This window comes from Epinephelus moara, chromosome 1 (genome assembly GCF_006386435.1).
Source record: "Epinephelus moara isolate mb chromosome 1, YSFRI_EMoa_1.0, whole genome shotgun sequence".
In the NCBI taxonomy this organism is placed as follows: Eukaryota; Metazoa; Chordata; class Actinopteri; order Perciformes; family Serranidae; genus Epinephelus; species Epinephelus moara.
This window is the reverse complement of record NC_065506.1, coordinates 49,253,175-49,270,103: the sequence shown is the minus strand read 5'-3', so window position 1 is coordinate 49,270,103 and position 16,929 is coordinate 49,253,175. Positions and strand designations below refer to the sequence as shown.

Below are 16,929 nucleotides of genomic sequence, written 5' to 3'. Positions count from 1 at the left end.
GTTTTAACAGGTCTGACGCTACTATGCGCCCCGGCTGTATCTAGGCTAACGGCTAACATGCTAACTATTATTTCTATGTCACTAGTCACTTGAAACAAATTTAGGACGATAGGAGACAGGTTGAAATAAACCGAAATTTCCCTTTAAGGTTTGGGTGAAGGTATTGGGAAGGCTACATCTGGTTACTTATGCTAATGCTTACTTATGGTGTGTCTCAAATCACATACTTCCGTTAGTATACTTCCATGTAGTATACTGTGTGCACTATGTGCTTATTGGCGTAGTGTGCAAATTTCAACAGGGTAGTGTTGTCTCAAACCAAACACGACCGTTGTGCACTCACTGGAAATGATGACCGCAAATTAGCTAGTTAGCAAACTAGCATAGCATTCACGTTATCGTTTGTGGTACCAAATCATTACAGACTGCTAAATGAACCCAACAAACATACTGCTGGCTTATACCTGACAACAGTATAGTGGTGCTTACTTAGTGCAAAAAACATATGTATTTGTACAATGCAGCAACGTTCACGGTCGCACAGTCCTTGGCCGCTATCTCCAGTTTGAAAAGTGGCCCCTCCCCTTCCACTACGTAGCCAAAATGGCAACCATTGAGGGCGAGAAGTGTCCATAGTTCCACACTCAACTTCTTGACCATTTTGAGTACACCATCCAGGTACTCATAGTGCACTGCATTTTCCATACTTCTCAGTGTGAACGCACTTATGCACTCAAAATATTAATTGTAAGTACAGAAGTACGAGATTTGAGACACAGCATTAGTGATAAGCTAGCTAGGGTTAGGGATGCAGCGATATACCGGTTTTAATGTATACCTTGATATAATCATACCGTGTACATTTGCTTATCTACAATACTGAAAAAGAAAAAGCAACTGGACAGAGAGTCTCCCCTTAATTTTAGTTAATTTCAAATGGGAGACTTTTTACACAAACTTCCATTAACAAAATGGTTACAAGTTTTTAATTATAGTAATAAAACTTTTGTTCAACCAAAAATTACCCTTCTGTTTTCATTCCTTTAAGGATCATTGTGACTCAGTAATATAAATTCTGCAATACCACGATACCAGGAAACCGCAATATTTTCTGCAACAGTTACTGTACCGTGAAAATCTCATACTGTTACAACTCTAGTTAAGGTTAGGGTGAAGGTAGCTACATCTTGTAACTTATGCCAATGCTAAGTTAGCAATTAGCTAGCTACGAAGTTCTACGTTAAAAGAGAGGTGATTCAGATAGTTGTCCCGGTGGTGGGTTTGTCTTGTACTAGTGGTGGGCGTGGTTTGTTGGGGTGTATCGTGTATGCTACAAAAATATGATGCGCTAGGTACCCTCCTACATCAGTTTTAGATGCTCAGGGACGGCATGTCAATTTACGCTCGTTACATCCATTGTGTCTTTTCAAAATACTCTTTCATACAGTTTCTGCTGGTTACGTGTGTACGACTTCAAGATCAACTTTGATTTTCAATCATAGTTTTTGATAAGTTTTAGTGTGAGTCCTTCCTCCACTGCACTGCAGCTACGGTAGTGACAGAACAGTAAAATATGTGAGTGTGTGAAATGTTTCTGTACTTCGTCTGCAGTTGGTGCCGCGGTATCCTGGAGCGCACACACAGGTGCCGTCCTCTGGGGAGCAGGAGCCTCCGTTCTCACAGGTGCAGCTGTAGGAGCAGTTTGGTCCCCAGCGTCCCTCCTCACACACACTGTCACAGTGGACACCTGCAGGGAACGAACACACACACACACACACACACACACACACACACACACACACACACACACACACACACACACACACCACACAGTGTTAGTCTATGGTAAGGCAGCAGGCTTTGTTCTCAGATACCCAGATTTTAAGTGCAGTCAAACTGACTTCCCTCTCAAAGTTTCAGATGTGTCACTTGAACTCGAAATGGAAAAAGAGAGAATGATGCAAAGACGAGCAGGATGAGGGAACATTAGCAGAGAGATTTTAAAGCACCTACTCAGACATTGAGTCAGCAGAGAGGATGGATGTGACAGATCAGAGACACAAAGAGACATTTCCTCTGTACTTGTCTCCCTGTTAAAACGTGCAGTCGCTGATATTCAGTATTTTTCTTATTGTCAACAAACCCCATGAAAAAACACAGTTGTGAATTTATCTGCTAACAAAAACGGTGTGTGTGTGTGTGTGTGTGTGTATCCACAGCAGAGTCCTGTAAGGGTCTGATTTTCAAGAACTGATCAATAAATAAATATTTACTGCAGCATATCTCCACAGGTAATGTGCCTGTTAGAAATACACCTGATGGAAGCAGCTTTTCTATTCCAGGTGGAAGAGAGGACAGAGGGTTCATCCCAATATCCCTCCTCCATCTTTGATCACCTGACCCACAAATCGCTCAAGACCTGCCATCTTGAAATACGTCCCAATTCCTTAAATGCACTTGGAGGAGTCGAGAATCGAGGAGGGATGTCTGAGGAGTAATAAGCAAGGATACACAAGAGCAGCCTTCATGGAGTCTCTTACTGATCCACATGCCTTCTTATTGGGGATGGCAGCAGCTCAAGGACTTAGCTTGGGAACCAGATGGTCGCTGGTTCAAGTCCGGTATGGACCAAGTATGGAGCATGGACTGGTAACTGGAGAGGAGCCAGTTCACCTCCTGGGCACCACTGAGCCACCCTTGAGCAAGGAAGTGAACCCACAACTGCTCAGGGCACCTGTCCAAGGCAGCTGCTCTAAGGCAGTAAACACAATTGTATTTCCCCTCAGGAATTAAAAAAGTATATCTTCTTCTTCTTCTATTGAATATCAGTTATTGATTGGAGGCTGCAGCTGATCGGACTGATCGGACACATCACATCAGTGGAGTTTTATTCCAGAGTGAAGACAGATCAGAGATTAAACTGAGAGGCGTCACTCTGAAGTTTTATACTTTGTTTTCTGAGTCGCCATCAAGTTAAAAATCTGAATAACAAAAGGACCAAAAACAACTTTCTTTATTTATTGTAAAGATTTTTCTTCTACGATCATTTCACATTTCCCTCATCACTTTTTATCATGGATACAATTAAAGTCAGAGAGTCTGTCTGTCAGCAGAAACACATTTACGTCAGTGACCGTCGTTTCCACTCAGTCACATGAGGCTGATCAGTCCTGAGTGTCGGGTTGATGAGTCACAGACTTTTAATCTTGCCTGAAACATTGAGCCTCAGAAATAATTCCCAGTGTTGAAAAGACACAATGATCATATTCTGAGTTATTAAACAATTAATTTACAATCAGGATATCAATGAAGACAGATGCAAATAATCAGTTAATCATATCAACGCATTCTGTGATTATGTTTATTACATAATGCATGGGCAATACAAACTCCTCATCAAAAGTCTCTACAGCTGTTTATACAGCCGACTGACAGCTGATCCAGGTGTCTCACTTCTTTACAAGATATATCTCCTCGTTTCCTCATGTCCTCTTCCCTCACATCTCTCCCTGTGTCTTACGGGGGCGGAGCTAAGATGCAAGGAAGAGATGCAAGTGGAAGAAAAGGTGTATGTGAGCTCAGGTATTGGGATGAACCCAGAGATGACATCAGCGGTCAGAGGATTAACCCATTGAAACCTGGAGCGATATCACTTCTCTTGTGCTGCTTTCAGAAGCCTTTCACAAGTATTTAAACCTTTGAACTCTGAGCACACTGGTGCCATTTATTTAGAAAATTATTTTTTAAAAAGCTAGGGAATAAAAACAATATTTATAATTAGCATTATTATATATTTGAAATTATGTTACAGAATAGTCATTTCCTTGTTCGTTTGTTTGTTTCTAACTTCTTTTTTTTTAAACAAGTTTTCTTGTTTTTAATTTTCTTTCTTTTTTGTGTTACTAATTTCTTGCTAATTTTTTTGTAATTTCTTCTTTCAGTGCTCATCACCTTTCCCTGTTTTTGAAAGAAACCAATCCAAGTTGCTCAGGCTTCAAAAGGTTAAAGCATAAAAACATATATTAAATTATTATTATTCTCATTTTATCTGAATATATTTATCATCCAACACCTGCGGTCCGACCTGCATGGACTTTTTCTTTCACCCAAATCGATTTTGGAAATAAAATTAAGACAAAACACCACCTGTAAATCACCTTCAGGTGCCCACAGGTTCCAGCCCTGATGCTGGACTCTGATCTACAGCCTGAGAATAACGTCATCGTTGTCCTTTAAACGGCTTTAAGAAAGATCTGAAGACACTGACAGGAAGGAAAAGATGTCACATACTGCAGGACCAAAACAAATGATTATTTTCATTATCACTTAAATTATGAGCGATCTTTAAACAAACTGTTCAGTTAAATGTCAGAAAATAAGGATAAACGCTGTGTGGTGAAGCATCTGTTGTCTCTGATTGCTTATTGTCAGATTTTTTGTCTGGAGATGCTGGGGAAAAAAAGAAACTAACATGAGCCATTTTAATCTGATAAATCAGTAAAATAATTCATAGATGAATAAAATTATTCAGACGGATGGTCACACTGTTGAGATGGCAGCTACAAAAGATAAATAAAACGAAAGAGTCTCGTGGGTTCTTTTTCTTATTTTTCTTAGTACACATTTTACAGTTGATACACACGAAACATAATATAATCATAATAATAATATTGTTGCTCTATATATATTCATGCCTGACTGAATACACACTGATCAGTCACAACATTAAAACCACTGACAGCTAAAGTCAATAACATCAGTCATTTGGTTACAATACAATGTTCTGCTGAGAAACTTTGGGTCCACTTGATGCGCTCCACCAGGCCAAACTCTGTTGCAGACCAAGCACCCTCCTCCTTATGGCAACACCATGTCACACCATACAAACTGCTCAGGAACGACGCGAGGAACGTGACTCAGAGCTCAAGGTGTTGATCTGGCCTCTTAACTCCTCAGATCCAAATCTGATCGAGCATCTGTGGGATGTGTTGGTATCACAGCTCACAACCCACGGGACTCAAAGGATCCGTCGCCAACACCAGACACCACAGTATCAAATCAAATCAAGTTTATTTATAAAGCACAACAACAACCGCAGTCAACCAAAGTGCTGAACAAATTAAAAGATTCACACACAAATATATAGTAATATAAAATGTACACAAATATAAAACAGAATAACACTCATAAGAGGAGTTGCTGTAGAAGCTAGCCTTTTACTCAGCCACTGAGATGTTGAACCCCAGAGTTTGATTTACTGTACGCTGTATTCTGTATTGAATCCACAAGTTGTTCTCGGTTGCAGCAAAAACAATTTATTTTGTCCATACAAGTGTGAACTATGATTCATTTAGTTTCAAAAGAGACCAAACACTTGGCATACTGCGTGACAAAAAATTTAGCGCAGTAGTGGTCATAAACCCTTTGCCCCTCCGTGTCAAACACCTGACAACAACAGTGATGCTCCTACCTTCACACCTGAGCATGAGTTCATCACAGCGACACCCCGTGTTCGAAACAATGAACTACAAATTAAACCCTGGATTATCTCACAAACATATTTGGCTCCAACAGTTACATATGTAAAAAAGATGATAAATTACTAACATATTAAAACCACTATGAACAACCAAAGGCCATTGAAAACATGTACGTTTTAAGATTTATCTTAAAAGTGTCAGTGGAGGGGAGGGTTGACTGAGTGGAAGGTTATTCCAGACATTTACATACCAGGGAAGCATTGCTGAGAAAGACAGAGGCAGTGACAAAGACATCCAAACAAGAGTAGGAAAAGCAAGATCATCCTTTCTTATATTAAGACCAATGTGGAACTCAAAGTACATCTCCACAATAACCAAACTCCACATTTTCAATTCAAACGTCAAGTCCGTCTTGTTTTATGGGGCAGAAACATGGAGAACCATAAAAGCCACCACCAACAAACTGCAAGCCTTTCTAAACAGATGCTTAAGACACATCCTGGGAATATACTGGCAAAATACAAGAACAAATGAAGAGCTCTGGCAAACCACACAACAAGAACCACTTGAAGCACAAGTCAAGCGCAGGAAATGGGGCTGGATTGGGCACACCTTGAGGAAACCTCCTTCAGGCACGACCAGAAAGTCCTTATCTTGGAATCCACAGGGGAAAATAAAGCCAGGAAGACCAAAGAACACCTGGAGAAGGTCTGTCGAGGCAGAACTCAAGGAATCAAGAACATCCTGGAAGGAAGCAGAGAAGATCGCCCAACATCGAACCAAAGGGTTAAAGTCGTTTGCAGCGACTGCAAAGGCACAATCTCCCCCCTCACCCACCAGCCTCGACCATGAGACAGTTAAAAGACACTGCTCTGAGGATCTAAGAGGTCGGGAGCTGGAGTAAGGTGAGACTATATGCTGGGGTGTCTGCCCATGTGTGGCTTTAAAAACAAATAAAAGGACCTTAAAATCAATCCTGTATTTGACAGGTAACCCCCTCCAGACAACTTGTGGACTGTAAAAGCAGGATGTTTAAATATTAATTTGTTGAGCCAGTTATTAAAAGAGGACATAAAGAGGTGGAATATAATTTCAATAAAATATTTTGAGTGATGAATTGAGTCAGTAAAAATTAATATCTTGCCTCGGGTGTTAAACTTGTTTCAGACTCTTCCAGCTGAAATAACCGATAAACAATTCAACGAATGGGATAAATTAATATTAAGGTACATTTGGTGAGGGGAAAAAAAACAAGGATACAATTTCAAAGGCTTCAGTTGGTGAAGAACAATAAAGGACCTGCACTCTCCTGTCTGAAGGACTGTTATCTATCAGCCCAATGAAGATGTTGTTTTGTTGGAGTGATTGTGATCACCAGATGAGACGGAGAGAAACTGAAGAGAACACATGCTGTTCCAATTCAGACACATTAGGGGATAAAAGACTAATTAAAAATGTAATATAAACAGGTAATGAATGGATTCATTTGTCCCTGAAAACATGGTTTAATGTCATTAATAAAAGTGGTTTGTTTGACGAAATTAAGACTCTGAATTGGTGACCGACATTTCACCCCCAAACAAACTGCACGCGAGCTGAAAGGGAATCAGGGCCTCTCCTCATAGCAGACCTTTTTCGACATCGAAAAGACGACACGGGTTAAATAATAGTGACTTATTTAGATTTCTTCAGGTACGTCACCAAATAATCAGCTCTATGTCACAGAGTCACAAGGCCTTTGACAATAACTAGAGCTGTCAGAATAACGTGCTAATTTAATAACTTGATAATAACTTGAATACTTGAAAATTAACACTGATTAATCTTGTTCCGTGGTGCCCTTTGACCCGGTGCGTCATTAAAGGCCACAGTGTTTTTGTCACATGATGGAGGCAGATGAGACAACACTGTTCGGCCCCGTGAATGGAACATTTACATTTAAACAACATCCATGGGCGTAGTGGACGTGGGGTACACGTGGGACATGTCCCCCGCACTTCCTGTGTCTGTGCCAGTTTCTTCCAAACAAACCGTGTAAGTTGAGTAATGCCGTTGCATGTAGATAATGTTAGCTTAATAGTGACTAATTAATAGATGCCAATATATCAAGTTAAGCTAGTTAACAAGAACACTAATGTTATTGTTACCTATGTTAAATACCTTGCTAGCTAGTTTCATGCTAAGAATAAACCCACTCCTCCTTAATTTCCACAGCTATGTCACCACTACTATTCTTAATTCTATTCATGAATTTTGCTTTGCACATTTATTATCTATATTATTGCAATACATAGAAGAGGGACAGGGAGAAACCAGGCAGGTATTTGGCACTTAGTTATCTGGCTACTTACCCTGTAGATGCTCAAGGGTCATTCTGTGTCAACTCAACCAGAGTTTGGCAGCTAAAACTTTAGAATTTGATAATATGTAATTTTAAAGCACTAAAGTCGGTCCCCTGGTGCTGTACTGTGGCTGTTTGTGGTTATGTGGTTCTTTAGCTGCTAAGGAGAGGTGCAATTGAATGTGAGAGGATGATAAATCACTCAATAGACCTCTGAAGAATTTGTCCCCCTCACTTCTGAAATGATGGCTACGCCCCTGTTCGTACCATGGTGAACTTCAGTCTGAAATATCACCTCAACACAAAGCATTTAGCAGCGATCCAGGAGGTCAGAGCTAGCACAGTCTCTGATGCTAACGCTAGCAGCCAGCCTCGTCACGCCACACTGGACCAGGTGTTCAGACTGAGTCAGTCTACCTGTGACCCACTGACTAACTCCCTCACAGAATGGACTGCAGACCAGTTTGGGTGGTCGAGGACAGGGGGACAACTGTGTCCAACATCCAGCAGCTTTACTACGACACATCTGACAACATTCATTGGAACTGAAATGTTTTAAATACTTTAACAGCAAAAACTGATGTATGAGTGACTCTACGACTTTCAGACAGATATTTGGGAAAATACAGGTCACAGGAAACTGAAGACCACCAGGTAAATAAAGAAGCGATTGAGCCTCAGCTGCACCCACCAGTGATTAATCTGACATTCATAAAGAGGCACACATCGAGTAGTGTAACGAATTACTGCTGGCAGGGAATAATAAGAAAAATAACTTAATTACTTTTGAAAAGAATAACGAGTAATATATTACATTTTTAGAGTAATGACCCAACACTGGTCTGGTGAACTCAAAACTTTTGTGTTACTGTTTTGTACTAAACTAAAAGTTTTGAGTGAAGCTGTTTCTGAAAAGTTGAAGTTGAGTGACTGAATTGAGGTTTACAGAGTTTTACACACCTCAACTGTCGGGCTGTACAAGCCAATTAATCAATGACATTAACTTTAAAACACAGCTGATCCAGAATCAGCTTTATCAGTTTCCTCCTCTGTGAACCTGATGTGTTCTCTAAACTGTGTAAACTGTGTCTGAACACGTTCGTATAAATGAAGTTGGTACGAACAAACATTTAAGGAAAAAAACTAAATTCACAAAAATTCTGCCCGAGACTTTTTGCCCTTTAATCATCCGCTGAAGTGTCTCCTTCTTTCATCAGTCTTGCATGTGTGTGTGTGTGTGTGTGTGTGTGTGTGTGTGTCCTGAGAGGCAGCAGNGCAGATACAGTATGTCTCTCTCCTCCTCCTCCTCCTCCTCCTCCTCCTCATCTTCCTCCTCCTCCTCCTCCTCCTCCTCCTCTTCCTCCTCCTCCTCTCTGCGGCTCATTAGAGACTTCCTTTGACACAGAATATGAGAGAATATGAGAGTGGGGCACAGGCGGCCATTATAACTCAATTAATAAACTACCTCTGGGTGAAAATCAGAAGCTCGTTCGTTGACATGTGAAGTTAAACAAGAGGAGGAGGAGGATGACGAGGAGGCGTGGATGGACATGAAGAATGACAAATATAAATTCATGTAGCAGTACAGTAAAAGTTTAGGCAGCGCAGTGTAAAGCTAACACCTAGTGGTCGTCTGCTGAGTGGCAGCAGCACTGAGAGAAAATGAACAAATCTGACTTCACGCTAAGATGAGTGTTTCTGACCGAACTCACTTCATGTGACTCTCAAACACTGAACGGCTTTAAGAAAAGATCCCAGACAACTGAAAACACTTTAAAGTTACTGTAGATTTTACACGTCATGAACACGTGTGTGTGTTTGTGTGTGTGTGTGTGTGTGTGTGTGTGTGTGTGTGTGTGTGTGAGTGAGTGTGTGCTGGGACATGATTCAGTTTTACTCTGAGACACATTAAGTTTGTAAAACCTAAGTTCTCCTGGTTGTGACAGTGGAGCTGATGGACACTATCGTCCCACAGAGGCAGCAGTGTTAAACTGAAGTGACTGAGGAGAACATATGATATTATCCAAAACATTTTTCTTTCTCTTTGTTCCTTTTTCAGTTGTGTCATTAGAGGCTCCTTATGACGAGTACGAGTATGAGATAACTCTGTTAATATTATACAGTAGTAATCAGATTAGAAGAGAGTAGATATATTTGACAGTATTAGTTCACAGCTGTGGTCCATAAACGTATTAACCCACTGACATGCACTGACACTGCCAAACTGAGGCTGACGATGTACGATGCAATAGCTTCACATACTGAGTGCACAAGGATGGTGCACAGGTTATTACTTCTCCAACTGTGAAGCTCAACATAGGTTAATTAACAACATTAATAAAACTGTTATTATCATTAATAAAATTAGTCACATGCCGCAAAAATATCAAAAAATGTTGATAAAGTGTCTGAAAAATGTTATTAAAATGTCCAAAATATATCAATAAAATGTCAGAAAAAATAGTTATAAAATGTAAAAAAAAAAAAAAAAAAAAAAATTTGTAAAATGTTCACTAAATATTAATAAAATGTCAAAAAAGATGTTGAAAAAATGTCCGAAAAATATTAATAAAATATTCAAAAAATGTTGGAAAAATGTTGATAAATTATCCGAAAACTACTATCAAAATGTAAAAAAAAAAAAAAAAGTAATAAAATGTCTGAAAACATGTCGGAAAAATATTATTAAAATGTCTTAAAAAATAGTAATAACACGTCAAAAAAAAAACCTCGATAAAATGTCCATGAAATACTAATAAAATGACCAAAGAGATGTTAATAAAATGTCAGAAAAAAATCATTAAAATGTCAGAAAAATAGTAATAAAATGTCTGAAAAAAAAAGTTGATAAAATGTCTATAAAATATTAATAAATTATCCGAAAAAAAAAAAAAAGTCTGAAAATAACCTAGAGTTTTGTGGGCACTAAATACTGCGGTGTGTGTGTGTGTGTGTGTGTGTGTGTGTGTGTGTGCTAGCTGCTAGGTGTCTCACCTGGCAGCTGTAACTCCGCCTCTGTTTCCTTCCATGCTTCGTTCTTATTTTATTTATTGAACTTATTTAACAGGGACAGTGCACAGCTACTCAGCCGCACCAGAGGTAGCTATAAGTTCATGTTCATCTGTCGTCCCTGGGCAGGAAACAGAGAATAACTTCTCTGCTTGCTTCTTTACACGATCATGGTCAGAGCTGGAGGACACATCACAAGGCTTCACAAGGTTTTCCTCTTTGCTGGAATCCCACACATTTCTTTTAGCACTTCAGCTTTGCCTCCATGGCGAGCTGCTATCTGCTACTGGGTTTAATGTTTCCTGTCTTACATATCTCATCTTAACTTGTTCCTCATGTTTATTTCTTTCCTTGGTTCTGGCTCTGATTATTTCTGCCTCTCTTTGGACAGGTATCCTCCCATGCTGCATCATCGCCTCTGCAAAGAACACACTCCTCTTCTTTCACACAGCTTCCTTCTCATTCATTCTCTCCACATTTACCATGTCTCAGAGTCCCTCCTACACACAAACAAACTTTGACCAAACTTCCAACAGCTCTTACACTGATGTGTTTTGGGGACAAACTGCCTGACAGGATACGATACATGATCCAAACACACTGTATCTGGTAAGTACTCCAAATCAAAGTGAAGCATGACGGACTTAGTCTCAAACTTTTCCTGAGTCTCCCTGTCAAATTCCTTCATCCTGAAAGTGTCTGTTGCACCTTTACATTCTGTAACTCTCCCATCCTCCACTCTGTGAGAGGCTCCGTCAACAGCACCTCTGATTAGGGCTTTCTTGTTCAGGTGGAAACATGACACTGGATACACATCCATCCACCACCCAAAAGCTTTAACATTCAGTGCCGTTACCATCTGTTTCTTTGGCACAAACTCCACTTCTATACAGTGCTGTGTTTGGTCTAAACGCCTGACAGCACAGTCTGAGGGCTCTGTGTGTGTCTCTGCCTCGGTGGCGTATTAGATCATTTTTGAAGGGGACGCTCCAACAGAGAGACAGCTCAGTGAGGTCAACGAGACAGAGTCAGTTCATTATGTTTCCTTGTCTCTCTGCTTATAGAGATACATTTGAGTAAAAAGCAATTACAGTGCAAATTGTTTGTTTTTTTTACCCACTGGGAACAAAATGCATCACAGGAGACGTCTTCAGCAGAATGTGAGGCTGCATTAGAGGAGCTGATACACACAGTATTTTATTTCAGCTGCATGAGAACACTTGTGTTATCTCACAGGACTAATTATCATTCACTTATCAGCTCAAGTGTAATCACATCGACCTGCAGAAACACTTTATGTTTCTCTTCAGACCAGATTCATTCAGTCACGTTTAACTTCTAAACTTTGATCCAAATATTCATCGATATATCAAAGTCCTTCCCAATGCCAATTTATTACTGGTCCCTCTGGCAGTGAATTAAAACGCCCCTCTCCACATTCATCAGCTCTCATATCGATCATTGCTCATCACGACTGATTGACAATTAACGGGCAGCAGAAGCAGAGCTACAACGTGAACATTATTAAAGTAAACAAAGGTTCAGGGAAAGAGGAGCAGTGTCACAGCTGAGGATATTGATTTACTGTTTGAAAAAAGACAGTCTGAGAGCAAAGTGTTAAAAGGTGCTTCATCCTCTCGTGAAGCTGTCAAACTCATCCAGCCTTGAATCTCCATCAGTTTTACAATTAAAGCTTTGAATGCTTCGTGTGTCGTATTGATTTGTTGCCTCCATTGTTGTCGTGGTGTCGCAGCCTCAGACTCTGTTTCCTCCTCCCTACATGTGTGTCTGCTCCGCTCTTTCACATACCTGAGCCTCGTCACTTGAACCACCTAAAGTTTTAACTTGATCTGTCTCTGTGCCAAATGTTCCCCAAACTGAGGGGTTCATTTAGGAACTTTGCACCAAGTCTCTCAGGTTGTCTCCTTACCTACATGTTTGTACTACTTCGTTCATGTTAGTCATAACACAGCACATGTGCACTTCAGTTACACTTCACTTTCATCACCTTCCTTTAACGTTTGACAGCAATATATAGATGTATAATAATACCTATACCTGATCCCAAGATGGCTCCTTTTCATTCCAACAGAGTTGCTCACCTGGTGCACACACCAAAAAATAGTTTCTAGCTGCCAGGTTTACTTCAGCAGGATGTGGCCAACTGAATAGTAGTGTTTCTCTGACTGGCTCCGCCCACAAGTTCTCACTCAGCTTATTGACTTCACATGGTGATAATGTCATGGATAAATAAATCGCTCTTCTCGGCTCCAGGAAAGTTTTAAAAATATAAATAGATCAAAAACAACTGAGCTTGTTTGCAGGTGGAGGTGTCCTGTCAGCAGTTTTACACAAGTCTCTTTTACACTGCTAAAAAACTGAAGGGAACACTTAATGGTCACAGTCTAACAGGAAGTCAGTTAAACGTCAGGGAGATCAGTCAAGTGATTGTGAATCAGTTTCAGCTGCTGTGGTGCAAATCAAAGTGACAACAGGTGCAATGGAGAAACAAACAGGCTGCTCTCACAAATGTTTTGTATGTTTTCCTACAAAAAGCAGTGATACCCAAATTCATACATATCCCATGTATTTTGAAAGGTTGTGATCACGTGACCAATGTGCTGACGGCAGTAAACAAGGAAGCAGTGCCGAGCACCATTTGTCAGGAGGCAGGTTGGGGTGGCGGATGGGTCACAAAAAGGACTTTGACCCAGGACTTTCCCCTGGAGTCACGTGTTCAGATCTGCGTGAACTTTGAGTGAACTCAGTCATCTTTAAGTCCTCATCATGTTTCTTTTCCTAACCTCACTTACTTTACGTTAACTGTGTAACCGTATGTTAAGGACGTGATGTGATTCATGGGGCGCACATTTGTAGGATATCCTATGAACTGTTTTATGCGAACATGTAATTTTAGCTCCATGTAAGGTGAATAAATTTAATGTATCCCAGGTAAAGTTAATGCTCTTCTGCCTTAACGACATCCATCCATCCATTTTCAATTGCTTATCTGGGGCGGGGCTCAGGGGCAGCAGGCTGAGCAAAGCATTCAAGACGTCCCTGACGCTTCCCAGCTCCACCCGGGGATCCCAAGGCCTTCTCAGACCAGATGAGATATATCATCCCTCCAGCCTGTTCTGTGTCTGGGGCCTACCAGACCCGATTAGAAAAGATTAGAAAAGGCAGTTGGACATGCCTGAAACAGCCTCTAACAGGAGGCGCCCAGGAGGATCCTGATCAGATGTTGAACCACCTCAACATGAAGGAGCAGCGGCTCTACTCCGAGCTCCCTCCAGATGTCTGACTCCTCCCCCTATCTCTAAGGCTGAGCCCAGACACCCTACAGAGGAAACTCATTTCAGATGCTTGTATCTGTGACCTCATTCTTTCAGTCACTACCCAGAGCTCATGACCATAGGTGAGGGTTGGGACGCAGATGGACCAGTAAATCGAAAGCTTAATAATGCAGTTTACTCCTTTTATACCTGCTGATGTATAAAACTAAATGAATAATGTACAATACTAGTTTGGGGCTGAAGGTTCGGTCAAAGTTTTGTAGAGATTTTAAAGACAGACTGACCACATGAACCATATAACAATCTGCACATCACTCAGAGTGTCCAGCAATCTGAAGGAAATCGCTATGGTAACTTTATGCAACTGTTTTTTTTCTGAGGCATCCTTGGATAAGAATTTAAGGGACACCTTCGTCTAAGTAGTTTTATGTAACCAGGCACTGCTCCTCAACCCTCTGAGCCTGTCTGTCTGTCATTTGGACCTTCGTTCATGTTGGAGCCTGAACTTTGACGCTCACAGCGTTTATCAGTCAAAACAGCGTCTGCATCACTCACCTGTCCAACCTGCAAGACAGCGACAGAAGCCTGTCACTGGATCACAGCCGTCGGCGTTGACACAGTCACATCTCTCTCTGCAGTCCAGCCCGTACCATCCCTCCTAACAACACACAACATTACATCAGTGCACTTCAACACAAACTGTCTTTAAATGACACAACTATAAACAGACAGAAGTAGTATTTATTAACGTAGATTAATCCAAACTCATTTCTAAACCCTTTATGCTGCATCTTTTTATTCAAGTCATAAGACCCAGTGAGGGCTGTGAGCACTTACAGCACACGGTACGTCGCAGTACTCGTCCCTCCAGCCTGGAGAGCAGGTGCAGGTACCGTTGACGGGGTCGCAGGCCGCCCCATTGGCGCACTGACACGTCTGATTGCAGCCCAGTCCCCAAGCACCACTGGAGCATGGGATGGAGCAGTCCACACCCTGCCAGCCTGGATACAGACACAGACACGCAGCAAAGGACCATCATTCCACCGCTCTTTTTTTTTAAGATTATTTTTTTGGGCANGCCGGCACTATCCACTACGCTACCGACACCCCAATTCCACCGCTCTTTATTAGAGTCTGTTGTATTTCATGTTCCCCTGTGAAGCATCTGGTAACTCTGGTTTTTCATCATTTTTCCCATCAGTTATTATAAAGCACTTTACAAAGCAATGACTGAGATCAGGAAACACAGTGACAGTACCACATATAAATCGTAAGAGCTGTTAATGAAGAGTCACAGCCTTCGACAGGTGTTTTTGAGCGAAAACTTAAAGTGTATATACGTGAAATGTTTTCAATAATCCCTGTTTCTATTTGCAAAGGTAATCTGTGTACAAACAGCTCAGAAGAAAATGTTGGCATCGTATGTTTATAATACGTTGTATATTGCATGCATATCATGTGAATGTTTCTAAAGTTTGGAAGTATCTGAGCTGTTGAACACAGACAAACAACAAAACCGGCTGTGATCTGGTGAGTCATCGCTGTGCTTCCTGCAGCTTTTAGCCACCAAATGAGGGTGTTTGTCAGAGACCTGTTGATATTTTTCCTGCCAGGATTGTGCCCTCAAAACCAGGTATTTTAAGGCAAACATCTTTTCCTCACCATAACCAAGTGGTTTTTGTGCCTAAACACGGACACATGTTGAAACGTGAAAAATCAACATATGTGCATAGTGGTATTTAAATCATACACCCAGCCTGTTCACTACATTCTGATACTGCAAGGCTCACCGTCATGAGAGGGTCAAAGGGTACAGATGATCCCGGTCCAAGGCCAAGAGATCATCTTTATATACAATTAAAACACATTTCAACGTGACATCTGATGCTACAGCTCCCTGCAGGTATTGTAAAATGGTGCGGATATACACCAAACATGATACAAACATGAGGCTGATTGCAGTCTGCACCCAAAATTAGGAGCTCCTAAAAGAAATGCCTGGCTACAGAGAGAACAAGAAAATAAAAGGAGCAGAGAGGTGACGGACACATGTCTGACAAAAACAATGTTAAAAAGCATCAGGCATGATGGGCAGAGCTGCAGGTGAGAAGTGAGGCAGAGTAGTTTGAGCAAATAAAACCTGCTGTATTGGCTCAGCTTTAAAGCTACAGTGATGACACAGGTGTCAGATTAAACTGGAGGACATAAGGCATCCATTGGTGCCAAACATGTTACGCTATCTTGTTGGAAAGAGGGCCAAATAACGCTCCAAGGTTACACTAAATTTTGATGAGGGAAAAAGACACATTGCCATTCTTTAAAAGATTTTTTGGGGGCATTTACAGCTTAAGATAGACGGAGGGCTGGGAGAGAGGGAGGGGATGACATGCAGCAAAGGGCCTCCACTTATACGGGCGCACCAAACATCGCCATTTTTCAAAATTATTTCTGCACACTGGGTTTATAAACAGTCTTGTGAAACATAAATTGGGTTTAACTGGAAAACTGAGAGTTGACAGCCGTATACTCTTCACACTGTTTCAGCTCTGCACATAATTTGACCAATATTTGATTAAAGTAATATTTCTTCAGTCAATGTTTGACTTAACTTTTCTCTTCTCATTCATTGGAGGACAATTTCCCTTTTTATTGACAGTACAGCTTAAGATGGGCAGGAAAGGTGGGAGATAGAGGGGGGTGACACGCAGCAAGGGGCCGCAGGTCAGAGTTGAACCTGGGCCACTTCAGGCCTCAGCCTATATAGGTGACAAACATATCCATGTTCCAAAAATTATTTCTGCAC

The 16,929-nt window shown here is 41.0% G+C and overlaps 1 protein-coding gene across 3 annotated transcripts in view; it reads right to left on the bottom strand.

Annotated features, from left to right (window-relative positions):
* LOC126383691 (multiple epidermal growth factor-like domains protein 11) overlaps positions 1 to 16,929 on the bottom strand; it is a 214,304-nt gene that overhangs the window by 23,431 nt on the left and 173,944 nt on the right. For all 3 annotated transcript variants that reach the window (XM_050035486.1, XM_050034701.1, XM_050036278.1), the window contains exons 13-15: positions 14,964 to 15,127; positions 14,682 to 14,784; positions 1,601 to 1,747 (exon numbers count right to left, since the gene is read on the bottom strand). In XM_050035486.1, the coding sequence (XP_049891443.1) occupies positions 1,601 to 1,747; positions 14,682 to 14,784; positions 14,964 to 15,127 (414 nt within the window). The remainder of the gene's footprint in view (positions 1 to 1,600; positions 1,748 to 14,681; positions 14,785 to 14,963; positions 15,128 to 16,929) is intronic.